This window comes from Gymnoscopelus microlampas (assembly GCF_963454915.1).
Source record: "Gymnoscopelus microlampas genome assembly, chromosome: 10".
Taxonomy (NCBI): Eukaryota; Metazoa; Chordata; class Actinopteri; order Myctophiformes; family Myctophidae; genus Gymnoscopelus; species Gymnoscopelus microlampas.
In genome coordinates, this window is record NC_139947.1 from 19,238,563 (window position 1) to 19,259,052 (window position 20,490).

Here is a 20,490-nt window from a genome sequence, read left to right on the forward strand (position 1 = left end):
GACTGAGACCTTTTTTCATATATGGTATATTTCAGATGTTATACTCTGTATATCGTTATCCTGGTTCATAAGACTCAAGTCACCCCCAATGGGTGTGGGATTATGCAGAGAACGCAAGATCTCACATTCCATTCTACCCTCGTCTCCAGAAGCTGGTCAATATCCCTGTGCACCAGATTACAGAATGGATCAATAGCTGAATTGTTGAAACACAAGTGGGCCAGTTAGAACATCTGCCATAGAGCAGCGGTTCTCAACCTTTTTTTTAGCTCTGGACCACTATTATTTCAAACAATCCTCAAGGCCCACCCCACCTCACAGCAATATGTATACAGTGTTTAGTATAATAAGATCATGTAAAATACAAAATGTCTTATATTTAGCCAGTCTGTCTCAACTATGACCTTTATCCTACTACAGTATATCATTTTGCACATGGGCTCTGAGCAGCATAGGCAGGGACTGACAAAGCATTTTTTTTATTTTCCTAAATGGAACCTGTTTACTATAATTTTAGTAAGACTGCGCAAAGTTGTGTTGTGGGCATTCTTGGAAGTCTGAACATAGTTGGTTGGGAGCAACTGTGACTGCCGTCCACATGGGGGGAAAATTGGCAGCAACTCAATTGGGACAAAATAGAAATACTGAAAAAAACTATGTTGTTACAATAGTGTCAATTTCATATGCTTCCTATCTGCCACATTATTGGTGGTAATGACATTTTGTTTTCATTATTGATCTCATTGTGCCCTGGGCTCACTAACATAGAAATTCTCTAAAACCTGGCGGTGACTTCCTTCTTATTTGTCGTCTAATCTCTGTTCTGTTCTGGTGGCAGGATTTGGGGAACTGAAAATGCTTTCTTTCTAGAATGAATAAAACGTTTCAATGTCAGTGTGTTTAAAGTGCTGAGTATACAATTTGCTTGTGTCTGCACACATAAAAGGGAGAGAGTGCCAGTTAAAGTTAGTAAAAGCTAGAAGGGGATAAAAGGAGAATTGTGATTGTAGGACCTACTGTACATTTCAATAGTTATAGGACAAAACATAAGTGTCAAATTTCACTTTGTTGGATTAACGTCATACTTCAAGTCTCTGCAAATTGATATTCAACTGTACTGAAATGAGCATAATCCAGTGGTTTCCTGGAAGGTAACCATTAGTCTCAGTGGCTAGCAGTGTTTATAAGACCATCAACGAATGCAGTTTGGTACAATAAACAATTGTCATTGTAAACATTGAGTGATTTTGATATATGTTGTTTACAATTTATCATTATCAACGTAAACAAAAACATGCATCGCCTGGACCGCGTCCTTTCGGATTATTGTGTGCCAGAGATGCAGAACGCTTAGTGTTCAACATCACTGAAACTCAGTGAAACGGTCTGGCCGGGAGACATTTCCACTGGTATAAAATGTTCTCCATTTATAGATGATCTTTATGAGCAGTGGAATGCTTAACTTGAATTTCTTGGAGATGGCTTTGAAACCCAACGCCATCAATTGGGCATGGACATCAACAGTCTTTCTTCTCCTGTCCTCGGGGGAACTCTTTTCATCTCGCATGACGTTACCACACAAGTGAACAGCAACTATAGATGGTTTCCAATCATTATGTGAGGCAGGGACGTCCATATGACCATGTCTAATGATACTCTAATCATTTGCACCTGTTCGGTGTAAATTATTCAACTTGTAGGCATTTGATAGGATGAAGGTGTTGTACTTAGGGATGTACTTACTTTTTAAACAAAGAAAACATTATATTTATCTAGATTTTTGTTGGATAAGTCATGACAAAGTATTTTCATTGTCATGTTGAATTAGATCATCTTGATCATGAGCAATAGCATTGAAATGAGCATTAGGTTTCCCATACATCAAACTACATAGAATAGTTTTTTTCACAGTACTGTACAGTACAGTATTCAGGCGATAGGGCAGACACAGGGGACTAATTAAACCACCATTGGGAAAACTAATTACAAAATGGCATCAAATGGCTGCATTCTGCAGGCCTGCTTCTCCGTTTTGTCTAACAATATAAAGGCTTGACTGCGTTTTGCTCAGTCACTGAAATATTAAATACCTGTACATCGCTGACCGTGGGATAATTTCAGTGCATAATGGTTCTGTGTTGACTTGTGTCTGGAAAGCAGAACACAGAAATGTGTTGATGCACGTAATGTACACATCCCTGGTGTTTTGTACAATTGGTTTGTTGGGTTGCATACATTATGAGGAAGTGGTTGTGTGCACATTTCTACAGTGGGGTCAGTCACTCGGTAAGGGACATTGACTACTCTTGGCCCGTCTACAGCAAAAGTTAGAATGTCTGTTCTAAAATTAGACAAAAGACACTGAGACATCATTAATTAATCTCTCCACACCTCAAAAGCCTGGCTCCTCATCATTCTGCCAGCATGATAGCTTTGGTGCCGACTGCCGAGTCTGTGTTCTTCACGCTATGCTTTCACAGAAATACAGAAATACAGTGGGAAAGTGCTGTGTTTTATGAATTTGCAACATATTGCCACAGAAGCTTAAATGTATATAAACTTCTATATATTTGAGCACACCAGTAAGATTTTATATTTATTATTGTTTGTTAATACTGTACATGTGCATCATTCAAATTAATCATAAAACACATTTGTATCAGTACAACATTTATGCATCCATGTATAGGTTATTTTGAATCATGTCTCACTTTAAAAAGTCCGAGGTAGTAGGGAGTTACAGTGCATCCCGCACAGGAGCAGCTGAGCATGAACCCACAATGACATCATTATGCTCCTGCTGAAAAACAACCATTGTGGCTCGACTTGGTTGTGATTGGGTTATGTCTGATATTGCCTTCTTATCCAGACGCCCTCAGAAAATTCCACTTACGGAGAATGAAGGGAAGAAACGTGTGTTTATCTAAGGGACAAACGCAGTCTTTGAGTTATTCTGGGTGTGAGTGGTTTATTTCCGAGCAGGCTCAGCTTTTAAAGTCCCCCCTTTCGGAAATGAAAGGGTCACAGTTAGAAGCACGTAAACTATTTAAAGAACACTTGATTTGACCATCTAGCCACCATCTCATGAATAAAGTGGTAGGTTAGCTAAAGTATTTGTAAAGATATAATTTTTGCGAGCAGCAAGGTTCAATTGCAGCGGTGATTTAGAGTGGAAAGGATTCCTGCTGAAGCTTTAGTGTACCCAGTAGTCTCATGTATAAAACTTGTGTATGCCTATTGGGATACAATTACGTCTTTATAATGTAAATCCCAATCAACAATTTTAGTGCTGGGCTGCTGTCTGAACCAGATATAAGGCTATAATAAAATGCACAAAAACATCAGCATTAGAAAATAAGTTGTAACTCTTTTAATAATGCAGAAGGAAACAAACCATTTCCGCCCTAGGCCTTCCTCAGCACTTTTTATGAAATGCAAAAATGAAATGATTTGGGGTTATGGAATCCTTTATGGAGATATTCATAAAAAATCCCAGATTATACCATTAGACCCTGGTGTCGGTTAGTAGGAAACCTACCTGTTGACAATGTCAACAAAATTATCTTTATTGTAGTTCAGACATCATTACAATTCCAAACCTCTCTCCATCGGATGAGTAAGACCAACACGGATAAAACGAATGGATTGAAGATTTAAAATGTCAAGCATACATGTATATTTGTAGATACATTTTAAATGCTGAATGGTAGCGTCAGGATTCAGCATCCACTTGAACCCGCTCTCTGGTGCGTGTCCTATGCTGTCATCTTCCCTATCACTCGTCTCAGTGGAGTAGAAGTGCTGCCAGCCTGGGGCGCCCACTGGCCTAGCGGTCCAGGCGCGTACCACTTATGCTGGTAATCCGGCTTGACAGCGGGTCGCGGGCTCGACTCCCGTTCCCGACGACCTTTGCTGTATGTCATCCCCCCATCTCTCCCCCCATTTCCTGTCAGCCTATTGTCCTGTCAATAAAGGTCGAAAAAGCCCCAAAAATATCTTTAAAAAATACATGAAAAAATAAGTGCTGCCAGCCATTTAACCACTTAAACCCTGTATACTTTGTTGTACATCTGATAGCATAAATAGCCACGTTGCAACGCATTGGGAGCTTGTAGTTCTGCTATTTATTTTGCCAAATGTTGGCTGAATGTTCATCCATTGTTGCCAAATCTATTCATCCTATTCATAATTTTTTGCAGAATATTCATCCATCACCGCCGAACATTCACCTATTATGATATGCCCAGAACAGCAACTTGTGATTCATAGGTCGTGTGATTAAATGTCTTATGGTGTTCTAACGTGTGTTTGACCTGTCCTGTGTATTCCAGAAGGGGAGGTTCTCGGTATATGGGGAATACTGCAGTAACCATGAGAAGGCTCTGCGACTTCTAATGGAGCTCAACAAGATCCCCCACATCAGGACCTTCCTCCTGGTGAGGACTTATGCTCTCATTTCAAAGCTTTGTGTTTTCCTCCATCATTCCTCTAATGCAGTGGTCCCCAAACCTTTTCATGTCAAGGACCCCCAGATGAATATGTAATTGTCCGCCGACCACCATCTGAAAATATCCTGTGCCAGGGAGTCAGGGACCCCCATACAAGATTTATGTTGTTAAAATGTTTCATATATACACTTTTTCGAGATTCTTTTAAAATACCAGATCTACAAGCGAGATTGTAGATTGGCTTTTTTCAAATACATATATATATATATAACGGATTAAACTGATTTAAATGCTATATTATCATATTTTGTTGTGGACCCCCTGGAACCCCCTCAAGGACCCCTGGAGGTCCCCGGACCCCACTTTGAGAACCCCTGCTCTAATGACCCTAATTTATTCTCTGTAGTGCATTGGTGTTGCTTACTGCCTTAAAAACAAACAACGCTGCTATTTTGTTTTTTAACACTTTTTTATTTCCTGTCCTCTTTACTGCCTCCTTCCTCTGCCCCACATCCCTTTCCTTCACCCCTTCCTTTCCTTTTTCCCCGTCCTTCCCTGCATCCTTTCATCACGTCAACTCCGTTTCCAATGTTTACACTTTAATGAGGGCAGGAACTTGTTGCGAGGTTGCTGGGGTTCAAGCGCAGGATGCGAGCATCGTCAAGGTCGCTTCACTTGCTCTTGCGGCGGTTCTGCCAACAGCTGTTTCCATGTTTTGACACCAGAGCTAGGAGGTCCTGGACAATGAGCCAGGGGTCCTGGACAATGAGCTAGGGGGTCCTGGACAATGTACGCAGGGAAATGGGGCCTCTGAGCGCAAGTCTGATGTAATCTGAAGGTCTTATAGGCCAGCCAGCTGTTGCATGATGGTTTTCTTTTACTGCTTCACAGGACTAGAATTCTTTTTACAATTTACAATTTAGGCATTTATCCAGAGTGACTTACTAGCGCAAGATCAGAGTAAGCTTGAATCTTAGTAAACAAACAAAAAGATAAATAGTCACATAAGTACAGTGCAAAGAGAACAGTGTACTAGTGCTTTATAGAAACTAGTATACCAGGTAAGAATCACACTTAGCATCAGGCTAAACAACATGAATGTTATTTAGAAAAATATTCTTAACATTGTGGTCAAGCAAAAACAAATCTAAATAATAAGTAACCAATATACTGTACAGCTAGCATTAAAAAGGGTACAAGTGCTAGGGGTTGTGGTGGAGACTGAAAGTCTTTAGACTCCACCTTGCCTCAGGAAGAGGCTGTTTTCCTGGCACACTGTGACACAACACCACTGTGACAGGCCTGCCACCTCCTCCAGATAGGCCCCCTTGCCGGGGTTTGAGATGGGGCCACCACCACCACCACCACTGTGTTGCCAGAGTGATGTGTGGGAGTGGCTCAGGTCATGTTTCACTAGCACAGTCAAGTACAGTGCACACACATGGTTTTGCAGTTGCCATGATTAAGATTGTAATGTGAATTGCCATCTGTCTTTTTATTGATAGGGAGTTCTGTCTGAGTCCTGTGATAACTCAAAACTACCGGATTAACGGACACATGAATGAATGAATGACTCAGTCTATTATGTTGCATCAGAGGGTTGTGACCCAGGCTTACAAAGCTGGTTCAGCTCATTGATGTCGCAACAGGGTGGAGAAGGAGACCCAGGCTCAGATTTGGCCATCCTAAACGACAGATTATTTTCATTTTCAATGTTTCAGTTCAATAGATCATTGTCCTCCTATATGATGGTTTTGCTTGCTATTTAATTTTGTGTATTCTGTATCACTGAAAGAAAGAAGTGTTCTAATGTAGGAGAAAAGGAAGGGGGGGGGGGGGGGGGTGAAATGAAAGTTGGTTTAAAGGAGGTCAAGTGGAATAGAGGAACATTATCAAATCAAAGTTTATTTGTCATTTGCACAATAACTGCAGTTACTGTAGCTTTTACAGAACATTGAAATGCTCTATTCCCAGTGTTGTTGAATAATGTCTTAGAGATTAAAGATCCCCTTTACAGTGCTTAAAGTTGCCTCGCGCCATAATTACGACAAGACGACGTAATTATCAGCATCAGGGTTAAACCCCTTGTCCTAATGTAGATGTTGCAGTTCAATATGTATATTTGTTCTTCTCTTCAGCACTGCATGCTGTTGGGGGGAAAGAAAAGCACTGACATTCCCCTGGAGGGCTACCTGCTCTCTCCCATCCAGAGGATCTGCAAGTATCCTCTGCTGCTGAAGGTACTGATGAAACCACTGCCATAACCCTGCAATCTGGACTGTTCATTTAACATGGATTTAAAATGGATCTGTGAGGGTCCATTTTTACAAACTCTTAAGTTAAATTTACACTTGAGTTTCTGCGAAATCCTCAGATATTCAGGGATGTATTCTAGCTCTAGATGAAAAGTGAATCATTTTGAATTTAGAATTTTAAATATCAGCTTAGTTCCTCCATAAGACCACTTTTACTCCATTGTATTCTATTCAATGTAGCCCTTGGAGAAAAGATAGTTGAGTTCTCTGGTTTCTTCCTGACCATGTAGGAGCTTCTGAAGAGGACCCCGAAGAAACATGCAGATTACCCTGCAGTGGAGGAGGCCCTGCAGGTGATGAAGGCCGTCTGCTCCAACATCAACGAGACCAAGAGGCAGATGGAGAAGCTAGAAGCTCTGGAACAGCTGCAGTCCCACATCGAGGGTTGGGAGGTGAGAAGCGTATGGGGTTAGCGTCAGGGGCTGCTAGCGTCGGCGCAAATTAGCAATCAGGGTTTAGCATCAGGGGATAGCATTAGAACAAGATTCAAGATTTCTTTATTTGTCCTTTCATCTATAATGACATGCCCAAAATAGCGATTCCTAGTTGAAAGTGGTTAAAGGGATAGTTCACCCCCAAAATGACTTTTTTTTCTATCGATTAGTCACCCCATGGAGACTTAAATTCATGGATATTTTTTTGTTTTTGTCGCATTCCTAAGCCAATAATTTGATGACCGGCAGCAGTTCCGGTAGGAGACACAAAGAGTCTCCTTTGTGTCTCCTACCGGAACCGCTGCCTATCGGTCCGCTGGTCAAATTATTGACTAACAAAAACTAAAAGAATATCCATGAAAGTCTCCATGGGGTGACTGATCGATAGAAAACAAGTAATTTTTTGGGTGAACTATTCCTTTAAGAGGGGCCAGGGTGCACAGGGAGACATTGGGGAATAAAATAGAATAGAGATGAGATGCATGGACCTGAGGAGATAAAGAGAGAGAGTGGAGATAGGCATTGTGGTAAACCAAGGGTTAAGGCTGGGCGATCGGACTTCAAATCAATATCCTGATTATTTCAGACCCTGTCTCGATTATGATTACAAGCTTGTGGCTTGTAGATTGGCTATTTTCCCACTATTTTTGTACATTACAATGAAGTATAATACAGGCCATAAGTGGTTAATCAGACTAGTCCATTTAGTCGATTATAAAGAATCAAAAAAATCGACTAGAAATAAGTAAATATATAAGATTTTTTTTAAAAACCCTGCTTCTTGATTATTCGATTAACCTACGTGATAAAGACTTAAGTCGGTTATTGGTTCTAAATATCTGTTTTGATATATTTTCAGTTAATGGCCCAGCCCTGGATGACAGGCTGGACAACAGGCTGGGCTAAATGGAGCGTCCTCGCGCTGTTAAAATCCTCAGTGTTAGATGAACCGCTTCTCGCTCCGGTGACAACCACATCCAGACTACTTTCAGCAAAAGACCTCACCATCTATCTGAGACTTAAACGCTTTTTCATTCAGTCCAAGCGCTGCTCGCACTGTAAAAACGGAAAGCGTTCATTTAACCCTTAAGAGTTAAATTAGCGCTCCGCGAGGGGGCCTCGGACAGCGAGTGAAAGCTAAGCAGAGCGTCTAGCACATTTTTCACGCCGCCCTCACCCACCACAACGGAAGCCTTGTCTTCCCAGGCACCGAGTGGACAATCTGCCCACTCAGTGTGCCAACGGGCATGCCAACTGGCATCCTACCCAATCAGAAGACTCCGAGGGGATGGGGGGCTCCAGGCTCGCATGCATAAAGCCTTCTCAGAAAAAGAGGGGTCCGCTCTTCTTTGAAAAATGTCAGCATTTGACCCTGGCAATGCTTGTCCAATGAAACGCGCAAAGAAAAGGCGCCATTATTTATTCAAAATGAGTAGGTTTACGGAGTGAATATGGATTATGCTTTCTCATTCCTCTTCTGATATATTTTGTGGAAATATTCAAGTAACACATTTCTGTAATTGGATTTATTTAACAGACACTGACATCCTTTTAGCACTGATTTTCTTCTACCTCTGTCTCTCTCTCAGCAGTTCAATCAATTCAGGCATTAGCCTCTCCTCTCCTCTCCTCTCCTCTCTTCTCCTGGCTAATCACCTCTAGTCATAATGGAAGTTAATAGTGCACAGTCAGGCTCAAATGCATTATCACTGCTTTGATGCACCTCACACACAGACACACCCATACATTTAGACTACCACGCATCTACAGACGCACGCACGCACGCACACTCGCACACACTCGGACATGCACACACACACACTCACAGTCACATGCACACTCTCACTCAACCTAGCCCACAGGCGTACTCATTTCCTTGAAGCACCCACCCCTGCCTCCACTCAGGGTAGTTAAATATGAGATTGAATCAATGGAGTGCAACATTATACTGTAGGTCCGTCACAAACATGCTCCCAGGCCTGTCAGCGCTGAATTCCAAATAGGTTTGGTGTTTGTGAGTGTGTCGCACACACTCACACACATAATTTATTCCACAAGTGCTGGAGAAAGATGTCCACAGGCCTGAGTGTTTTTTGGTCTATGCTATTCCAATACATGTAGGTGTAGTCACTTTTTTAGACTTAAGTTTAAAGATTAAATTAAAGTTTACCACTTATTGTTATTGTTGCTGATTAAAGATATTCAGTGATAGCAGCCTGCACACTAATATACATGACTTTCAATGGATTTCACTGCCACCATAGATGTTGTAAACTGCTTGATGGAGTTGGAGTAAATTAACCAATTAGATTTTTGTTTTGTTCTTTTCGTTTACACATACAGTATGAACCCAGTGAAAGCTCTATAGCTCCAGCCTCCAGCTGTGCAGTAGGGCTGGCGTCACTCAGTGCAGTTACAATGAGTTCTGGTTCATGTGTAAAGGTCAGGGATATGGCAGCGTTTGAGGCTGCACACTGTAAACTGTGTGCTCTAGTCAGTTGGAGTTCTTGTTCTTTGATTTCACTAACAATGGAATGAAAACAAAATGTTTTTACAGCTGCATCGCATTGTTTCATGAAAGTTGTCAGTTTTTCAAGATGGGATGCGGACTTCAGACATTAAAGTTCCCATGCTGGGCTCAAATCAAATAATTTGTGGATACAAGTGTTTTTGAAAAGCATTTGGCAATGAAGCCTCTTGAATCAATCACACATTAACCACGTCATTGTGTTATAATGAAAATAGCAGATCTACAAGCTCACAATGTGTCATGTTGCAAAGCATTGTGAGTCAGAATAGGGATGCTATAGGGTTCATGGTGGTTCATGGGGTTCATGGTGGTTAATTATCGTTATAATTAAAAAAAACACTTGACAGTGCCAACTTCTGTAAGGTCCTGAAAGTTGAATGATTATGTAACTTTGATGTTTACCAGTGGATTATGTTGTAGACTGTTGTAATTTTTTCTTCTATGAGGGCAGCCAACAAAATCGTCCTAACCGTCCTCAATTTTGATCCTGACCTTGATTGTGACCTTTGACCCTTTTGACCCAAAATGGACTGAACTCTTCAGTGATTTTTATTGTTGTCAACATTTCGATGAGCTTGTAGATCTGCTATTTTAAAAAATGTGTGAACTCTTTCAGCTTATAATGACATGCCCAAAACACATTGGCTGCCTAATTGTTGTTACGGATGCCGTCAAAAAAAGTCAAATACTAGCCGATGTATCAGCCAGACTGATTTTGGTCGGTCTCTAGTAAATGAGAGCTGAAAACTGCAATTCAAACCTCATGGATGATCCACCTTTGTGATACGTTGCCATCTCCTCTCTTCTTTCAGGGAACCAACCTCACAGATATTTCCACAGAGTTGCTCCTGCACGGCAACCTCCTGAAGATCTCAGCAGGCAACATCCAGGAGCGTGTCTTCTTCCTATTCGACAACCTCCTCGTCTACTGCAAAAGGAAGTCCAGGTGAGAAACTCCAGCAAGCTGCTGAAAAAAAGTTCTTCATTTTGCTGAGATTACCCTTTTCGCAGAGCTGGAAAATTGGAGCTAATTTCCCGATTTCCTATATGTGTACAGAAGTCATTAGTATGCAAACAAAAACAAGAAAAACCCTACATGCCTGTGAATGTGTATGTGTGTTTAAAGACTTAAGTCATTTCTCACAGCAGGAGAGCTGGCAGCAGATATTTGCCTCACATAGTGAAACTGTTGTGGTGTTGTGTCTCGTTTTCCCAGAGTTTCCCAAAAGAAGTCAAGCAAGAGGACCAAGTCCATCAACGGTCCTCTCTATGTGTTCAGAGGACGGATCAACACGGAGGTGATGGAGGTGGAGAACGTGGAAGATGGAACAGGTCTGTGTGAGCCAAGTCCAGCAGAGCAAAGCCTCATTTGAGCAAGTAGACTGAGTGAGCAGAGGGTCGAACTGGCAACCATCCGATTCCCTCTCTACCCCCTCAGCTACGGCTGCCCATTTATACTTTATACTCATAGTTAGCGATGAAAATAACATCTATTTGGCTGACAAATGAGCCCTTATCCTTTGTATCTGTGGGGATTTCGCTTTCTCTCTCTACTTATGTACAAACGCGTTGCGAGATTGTAGATCGGCTAATTGTTGGCAAAGAAATTTGGTATAGAGAGAAAGCAAGTAGGTCGCCTAGTAATAATAATATATAATAAACTTTATTTATATACTAGACCATACCCGGTCGGCGCAGCCGTGGGGGGATATACGCACATGATCTGGCAACCCGGGAGGCAGTTTGTCCCATAGCTGGGCAGCCGCAGCTATGGGACGACATTCTTTGACACAAAAACGCTAATAAGAAGCTGAGATTTGATGAAATTGAAAAACGGGCTTCACAGTTAAGTTCAGATGGTAATGGTCAATGGCTGTGTGCAAAATCAGAGCAATTGGTCCAGCCAGTGGGGAGAACCGGGTAGCTTCACCACCACCACCACTACAAACGCACAGAGGTTACTAGAATTATAGTAGGATTATAGTAGGATAGCACCTTTCATGACATGAATGCAGCTCAAAGTGCGTTACAGAGCAAAAAACAAAAAGAAAGAAAGTAGACCCCTGGGAAACACCGGTCAACACAGTTTATATAGGGTTAAGTGGTTAATAGTGATTGTAATATACATTTTGGGAGGCAGGGTGATAAACCCTGGTGCTTGACAGTTTGAGAGCAGAAATGCATTCTTCTCACAGTCTCAGAAGATGTAGCAGCAATCTCCTCCATCTCATCATCTCCCCATCTTCTCTCTGAGCCGCACTGGCAGGCAAAGCACAGGTTGAGATCAAAGCTTTGTGAATAGCCTATAATCCGACTCCATTATCTTTGGTGGTTTCGTATGGGTTAGCATGAAACAAATCAAACAGAGGCAGGCCAGTGAGGCTAGGTGGTTAGTGTACGCCTCAGGAGTAAACACATTGTTCAACTTCCTCTCTCTCGCTCTCTTGCTCTCTCTCGCTCTTATTTGTCACTAACTTACAGCAGGTACAGTACAAGCATGGTTGTGTGATATGGTCCGCAAGACTGCAACAACAATAGTAGTATAGTACAATATACAAACGATAATAATAAGAATAGTTCTGGACGTAATTAAATAAAATAGAATAATATAAATAATAAATAATATAAATTTAAAAATAAGGCTAAAAGGTTAAACAAGGTAAAAAAAAGGTTAGGAATGTATTCTTTCTCTCTCTCTCTCTCTCTCTCTCTCTCTCTCTCTCTCTCTCTCTCTCTCTCTCTCTCTCTCTCGTGTGTGTGTCCTCTGTTTTTCGACACTGAGGGCAACATGGTTCACAAGCTTCCACGCCTTGTTTCTCTTTGACTGTGGCTTGTTGGCTGTTGCAGTGAGACTGTTGAAGAGGAAAACCACAAACAAAAACATGCCTAATTCTCAGAAGCACGGGTCTCGAAATATTCAACGCGCTTCACTGTGCGGTCCTGGTATCTGGCGAGGGAGGGTGATGATGATGTGATCGTGTGGGTTACTGAACGGCTTGCATAAGTTACAACGGTTATCTGTGGACAACACGGATAGGAATCTGCAGTTTGCATCATAATAATGGGTCCAGTTTTGCACTAACGGGTTAAATTAGCACATATTAATTACCTACAGTACATAAGACTTCAGTTATATTTCTGCCTATTTATTGGTCTGGCAGATATATCTGCCATTATTTGTCTTTTTGACAACATGGGTATTGGCAATTATGTAGCTCAGGTGTCAGTTTTTAACCACTTTCAAGCTGGTGTCCCTAATTTGGGCATATCATTATCCTATCCTATATTGAAATTGGATTAAGGGGGGACCGGCTTCCCAATGCAGCTACGCCAAAATATGGAGTGTGTTGTCCAATCTCAATGTGTCGTCATGGCATCGGGCGCTAACAAATAAGTCAGCTCCATATATGGGCACAAAAGGGGCTGTGCCCATATATGAGCATACACTGATGACCATCATGACCATCTCCATATATGGACATAAAGGGACAAGGACTGACAGATACTTACAGATCTATTTCTGTGACCCACAGTATAATGAATGCATTCATTATTCAGCAGACGGTCACCTGCAGCTGAATGGGGGGTCAAATTAGAACATGATGAGAGAGTCAATGAAACGACGACCTGTCACTGCACTGTACAAAGTAAAATCCTCAGTGTTCATCTAACTGGGAGTGTAGAAATTACATTTGATAATTCTAATTTGATCATTCTAAGAGTAAAAGTCTCTATCAAATTAACTCATCTTATAAATCTATGCTTGACTAGCAAAGCATTTATGGCTGTCCATTTATGTAATTATGCATGATGTGATTAAGCTCATAATTTCCCTGTAGTCACAATTTAGGTCAATTGAGGTTAATATTAGTGGTACCAATGGCATGTTTCTTCAGTAATAAGACTCTCCCCATCTCTCCGCCACTTTAATAAACATTGAAAATACATTTTCAGATTGGGATCCTAATTTAATCCGATCAGGATGATAACTCATACAGGACTTTGGAAGTGACTGAACAAAACTAAATAACATGCTTGGAACTGGAACAAAAAAAAACTGAAACTGATAAATGATCTTTGTGGAGTTTTCATATATATTCACTTTTTGACGATACTCTGGTATTAAAAGTGATTCAAATAGAACAAATGGGTGTGTGAGCGTTGTGGAAATTACATTGGAGAAGACTTGTTTCTTTAACCACTTATACTTAGTAGTTGACCAGAGTCCACCAGGGCTCTATACTAGGCCCCCTACTGTTTTCCTCCTGATCTACAAGGTGATGTAGAGAGGCTATTTTCGCCGACAGTTCGCCCCAGAATAGGGACGCTAGGGTTCATGTAGTTCAAATGTTTTAATGATACATTGTGATCCTTCCAGCGGACTATCACAGCAACAACTACACGGTGACCAACGGTTGGAAGATTCACAACACGGCGAAGAACAAGTGGTTTGTCTGCATGGCCAAGAACACGGATGACAAACAGAGGTGGTTGGACGCCATCTTGAGGGAACGAGAGCAGAGAGAGAGTGAGTGACGGCTCCAACTGGAGTGTTCGCAGTCTATGTTCAAGCCTGATTTATGCCCGAAAATAGCAGATCTACAAGCTTTTAACACGATCTGCTATTTTTGGTATGCAACACTGTTGTACAACAAAGATTTGATTTGATTTTAACTGTATTGTCCCCTTGGGGATATGCATTTAACCAGTATTCATTAAGTAAAATGTTAAATTGCTCTATATTCAGGATAAGTCAGGATACCAATTTTAACCAATCAAGAGAGATAACCCATGCAGAATGCAAGATAAACAAGTTAAATTGGATGTCATGAAACAAACAAACAAGCAAAAAAAGAGCTGACAAAATTGGACTTGGTACACTATAAAGTGAAGCTGATAAATGGGTTCTCTCTCCTGATTGGATGAAATTGGCAACACACCTGAACATTTATTTTCGGTTCGTTAAAGAGCTGGAGAGACGGGGGGACTCTCATTACCCAACAAAAACTCTGTAGCAATGATTACCATCAGAATAGAGATTTAACATTTCTGCAAAAAAATAAATTGAGATTGATAGCTGTTTTAAACACGTTTACCCAAGAAAGATTGCAAAGATTGCAGACAGCACACATATACTGTAAACATTAATCTGTTTCATCCACTGTTAAAAATAATAATGGTTTAGGCTACAGTTTCATCGTTTTCTACCATGTCTAATTTATGGAAGACTAAATTTATGGAAGACTTAACAAACACACATAAACATCCAAAACAAGACCTGTGTCTAACTTGTTCTGTCAAACTGAAAATTAGACAAAAGATACAAAAAAAGAAATCTTCAATCCAATTTGGGACTTGAAATGGATTTGTTCCTGCTCACAACAGGAGATATATTTATCTTTGTCTCGCTGTGTCTGTACCTCACTACACTCGCTGTGAATAGATGCGTTTCTACGTGTTACAGTACATATAAAAACGTTTTCTAGGAGCGGGCGGTCGTGTGCGTGAGACGAGCACAAATGTGACCGTTTCAATGGATTGTGCCCGCTTGTCGTCTTGCCTGACAGGTTGCCCGTGTCTCCTTGAATGTTCGCTCGCCTTTCGTTGAAAATGTATAATAACTAGATCAATTGCTTCCTGTGTGAAAAGTACTTAAGGTGATTATACCATTTGCACCATTACACCGTTTGCATTCACACTCTGGCTGCATGATTATGGGTATTGTAAGTGATAATCCTGATTACATTGCTTAATACTGTAATCACTGTTATTTGTAATGATGGTTTTTGGTAGAAAATATATTATCTTAATGACTTTGTTGCTCATTATGCTTATCAGTACCAGCATTGCATATCAAACAAAAACTATGTAATGACCTCTGATTTTATTGTGCCTCCCTCCTTTCTTGACTGTGACAGTTTGGGAGATGGTTGCACAATGTGCTGGTTAGATTAAACTTTGTGTAATGGTGAGGAGATGAGAGCTCAGCTAGGTGCAACACCTGACCAAATAAGATGTTTACATTAACTGTGATTACACGTAACGTCACATGGTTGTGACGTTGCATTTTGAGTTATTGTGTCCACCGCAAGAAAACCGGATGTGTTCTAATCTGGGCTGTACGTAAGTAAACGATCAGGGGCCGAGTTCCGGGGTGTCAGCACCTGATCTGGTTGTGAAAACGGGCAGAGTATGAAGTATGAAGAAGTGCTGCGGCTGGCATGTGTATCATGTTACAGCTTGGCGGAAATCAGCCTCATGTTAACAGATGCCAGATTAGCCACAGTGCCCTGCAACCCACTCCCCCCATCCCCAGACCCCAGACCCCTTAACCAGTTTATGAACTTTTTACCTGTTTCTGCCCCCATCTGGACAACTACATGATTTACAAAATGACACCCTCTAATGATAATTTCCTCATTTATCCCCCTTGTGATTTAGTGGTATTCTCTGTTCCTGGCATGTGGGGTTAAATGTAACGTTTTCAAAGTGTTGCTGTTGGGTCATTTGGCGCTCTCACAGAGGGGTTCATTGTTCCAGCACACAGTAAAATGTGGAGTGTTGATTTTAACTCTGAAGGTGGGATAAATGAGGACATTGACATTAGGAGTGTTGCTGGTTTATGGTGGGTGAAAAAGCCAGCGTTCAGGGCCATTGGGTACCGTGGCTAATCTGGCATCTGTCTTTTTTGTTTCGTTTCTTTTGTTTACAATTTCCGAGTTAAAATACTGAAGCATTCCTTTTTTACCCTGTCAGAGTTAAATTAACAGTCCCAGTTTAATTTCCTTGTGGACTACTTTATGGAGGTGTGAGGGTTTATTATCTCATCTGTGTTGTGACAGTGGTACACAGGAGTCTTGAATGTAGTAGACACAATAAAGTAAAATCCTCAGTGTTAATTTATCCATTTGTAACTGACATTTGTACTCTCTCAGAGTTAAACCAACACTGAGGATTTTAATGTCTACTACAGTGGTTCTCAAAGTGGGGTTCAGGGAGCCCCAGGGGTCCTTGAGGGGGTTCGAAGTGTCCGCAGCAACATTAGTCAATATAATCAGTTCAACCACTTTAACCGTATATACGTTTTCAAAACAATCTAGAAAGAAATGTGAAAAACTTGAACTGAATATTTTTGAAACATTAACAACACAAATCTTGTATTCGGTCCCTGGCACAAAATACAATTTACAATTTAGGCATTTAGTAAACGCTCTTAATCCAGAGCGATTTACAGTAAGCAAGGTAAAGACATACATCAAATGCATAGAGACAGTGTAGTGCCTCAGTAATCTAGGATCCTATACTGTAGGTAAACCAAGAACCTAGCAGTATCAGTATCAGTCTACACAGTATAGTATCAAAAAAAGAAAAGAAAAGTACATTGAAAATATACAAACTATAGGATGCCAGGTCAACAAATGGACCTGGCATCTAAATTGCATTTAAACCTTTGCAAAAAAATATATTTTCAGATGGGGGTCCGTGGCCAAATACATATTAATTTGGGGGTCCATGACATGGAAAAAGGTTCAGAACCACTGGTCTACTAGTGAGAGTGGGACGATAAGGAGCCGTTCTGAACAAACTCGGACAGCTGTGCCCAAAGCCCGTCGGTCTGTGCACTGGACAGGCCCGTCTGTTGTTCAATGACACCCATTGTTTGAGTTCCCTCCAGCTGCTGTCAGATGTAATCTAACCCCACCTCCATCGTTGGCCCCTTTGAACGGAGCTGGGACCGTTTCAGTGCCTCTTACAAAGCCTCGTGGTGGTTTGTTTTAACTCTCAGAAATCTGTGGTCAAGTTTATAAAATACCATCTAAACGGGTCCCTTGGTAGAGTTTAGCACTTTCCCAGTGAGCTAACCAACTCAAGAAAGTCCCCCAGTGGACCCCCCCACCCTTCTCAGACCCAACATCCATTGTGGTGTGCAGAGGAAAACAAACATGGGAGAGATCTAACGTCTAGATTATTTTCAGAAGGCAGTGGCAGATGCTAGCCACAGCCCGCCACAACACAACCAACCAACTAGTCCTCCAGGCAAGCACCCCCCCCCCATGATAGCGTCTGTCCTCTGACTTTGATGCGATGTCTGGCGATGAAGTGTCAAAGCGTTTTCTGTGTTTCATGTTGCTCTTTGTATCGTTCAGCATCTGTTGTCGACGTCGCTCGCCTCACAGTAGCCACGATGGCAGTAGTGGGTTTGAGTTAAAGAGAAGGCAGTCTTTTTCTTACCTCCGCCAAGGAGGTGATGTTTTCTCCCCCGTTTCTCTGTCTGTCTGTCTGTCTGTCTGTCTGTCTGTCTGTCCGTCTTATTTCGCTGGCTGATGTGAAAGGTTAAACTTAATTCATTTCATTCAGACCTTCAAGCTAACCATGTATTGCCATGTGACACGTGTTGTTAGCTTGAAGATCTGTTCTTCAAGACTTCATGTCTCATAGGATAGGATACTTTATTGGCAGTTTAAAAATGTCACAACAGTGTCATTCATTAGGAAAACGCCAACGTGGACTATACACAAAAAAGCCGTAGCTTGTTTCCACTGTGGTCCACCTTGAGACATATAACGACACACAAACACACTGCACAATCCTGTCATTGTGGTTCTCAAAGTGGGGTCCAGGGACCCTCAGGGTTCCTCGAGGGGGTTCCACATGGACCCTTACAGGTCTGTAACTCTTGAGTGTTATGGGGGTCCTTGAAATTGAAATGTTTGAGAACCACTGTTCTTGGCTAAACTTCAGGCTGTGATTTCTTTGAAAGGTCTCAAGCTGGGGATGGAGCGGGACGCCTACGTGATGATCGCAGAGAAGGGAGAGAAGCTCTACCACATGATGATGCTCAAAAGCCGACACCTCATCAAGGACAGACGCCGGAAGCTCAGCATTGTGCCCAAGTGTTTCATGGGAAAGTGAGTTCTCCTTTACCTCCTCAGGCCATGTTTAATTTCCGATGCTGGAAATAGCGGAGCCTTTTTCAAGAAGCATTCTTTCGTAAAGGAAAGGGATACATTTTTTAATCCCGCAAGGGAAATTCATTTCCAGCTTCACCCAGCTGATGGCTAGCCTGGAATCCAGTCCGATTCGCTCTGTTAAGCAGCCTTTCTTTTCTACTTCACTTGTCAGTCTGGTCGTCTCCAGAACGTTTTTCGAACGTCACCTGATAGGTACAGTAGGCAGGTCATTGCTGATTAGATAGTGCTCAACGAATTGCAGTAAGAAGGGAAGTGGCTTGAATTCTACATTGGAAGGCTCTGCTCCTGCCCTGCCCACAGATCATTACATTGTAAGGCTCTGATCTCGCCCCGCCCACAGACCAATCAGAATCCTCGGCGCCTGGGTGTCCGAGACCTCCCCTTTCACATAAGAAACTTGACAAACTTTACCAGACTGACAAGCGAAGTAAAAAAGTCAGCTGAACGGAGCGAATCAGTCTGGATTCTGCGGGGGGGAGGCGCGGGGGGGGGGGGGGGTCTATGTGTCAGGGACACATAGACTGGGGTTCTGCCTACCAGACAGGCCTATCTAACCACTAAGTCAGTGGTTCTAAATGGACCCTTACAGAGTGTACAAATGGAACCAAATGGACCCGTATTTGTACATGCTCAGAGTTATGGAGGGCCTTGAAATGTGCAAATTGCAATAAGCTACGGCCACCCGAGGAGAAATGAATGTATTAAGATAAGCAGGCACTGGTAATCAATCTTAAAGCATTTCTTTCATCATATCATAATGATTTCCACTGTAATCACCTCTCCCAGGCTGTTGAAATGCTCATGCCATCAAGCAGCTGCTTCCTGAGTTAGCTGTGGTTATTATGCATGCATACATGTACATACATACAGTAGAAATATTGTGAATAAGCACACACTTACAAATAATACAACGCCCATCCTGTTGAAACCAGGAAGCTCAAGGAAGGATTTCCCTTCCCTGGGAGCCAAGTGCTTTGGTCACTTAGAAGAATACCCTGTACACGCACACACACCCATGCACACACACACACACACACACACACACACACACACACGCACATACACACACTCATTAGAGGAAGACCTTATTTTAAGTGAGGCGCTCTAATGAGCCATTATCCAGGGGTTCAGTACCATGAATGGACAATGAGAGTCGTGCCTGCAGTACAGTACAGTAATGAGTTTTCCATTATGCTCAGTAGCGCCACGTAAATGACAGTGTTATGTGAGATTCCGAGCGGTAATTAAAATTCTTCTTGGCACCGTTTTGAGGAAACCCGTAAAATATATACAGTAGTGGCCAAAACCATGATGGTGACTGACTGTGAATGCAAGAGAGAGCATGCCTGTAGCCATTTCATATCATTACATGTAGCTCAGGCTGGGTGACATGCTGTAATAGTCTGAAGCTTAACTTATACTCTGTATAGCAGTGGTTCTCAACCTTTTCAGGCAGTGACCCCCCAAAATAATCATATTTGAACTGGGGACCCCCACCCTGACATTTGGAATTGTAGGAGTTGAGGCATTAGATTTAGTTTGACTCGGTTCCACGGATAAATATTGTGAAAATATTTCAACATTTTTCCCTCTTATATTATTTCTTGACAATTTGGCCAATGTTTGACCAGGTTTTATAGAATAGTTTGTTCATAACTTTTGATGCAGAAATGGTCTATTTCTTTTTTGGAGGTATTTAAAAGTCCTTAAATTGTCACTTCACTCTCATCTGGGGACCCCCCCAAAATCATGTGGGGACCCCCCTGGGGGTCCCGACCCACTGTTTGGAAA

The 20,490-nt window shown here is 41.8% G+C and overlaps 1 protein-coding gene across 1 annotated transcript in view; it reads left to right on the plus strand.

Annotated features, from left to right (window-relative positions):
* The window catches only part of prex1 (phosphatidylinositol-3,4,5-trisphosphate-dependent Rac exchange factor 1), a 112,950-nt gene that overhangs the window by 24,470 nt on the left and 67,990 nt on the right, over positions 1-20,490 (plus strand). Inside the window, exons 4-10 of the mRNA XM_084070293.1 lie at positions 4,332-4,436; positions 6,587-6,688; positions 6,994-7,155; positions 10,540-10,673; positions 10,944-11,059; positions 14,106-14,255; positions 18,489-18,636. Coding sequence (XP_083926419.1) covers positions 4,332-4,436; positions 6,587-6,688; positions 6,994-7,155; positions 10,540-10,673; positions 10,944-11,059; positions 14,106-14,255; positions 18,489-18,636 — 917 coding nt within the window. The remainder of the gene's footprint in view (positions 1-4,331; positions 4,437-6,586; positions 6,689-6,993; positions 7,156-10,539; positions 10,674-10,943; positions 11,060-14,105; positions 14,256-18,488; positions 18,637-20,490) is intronic.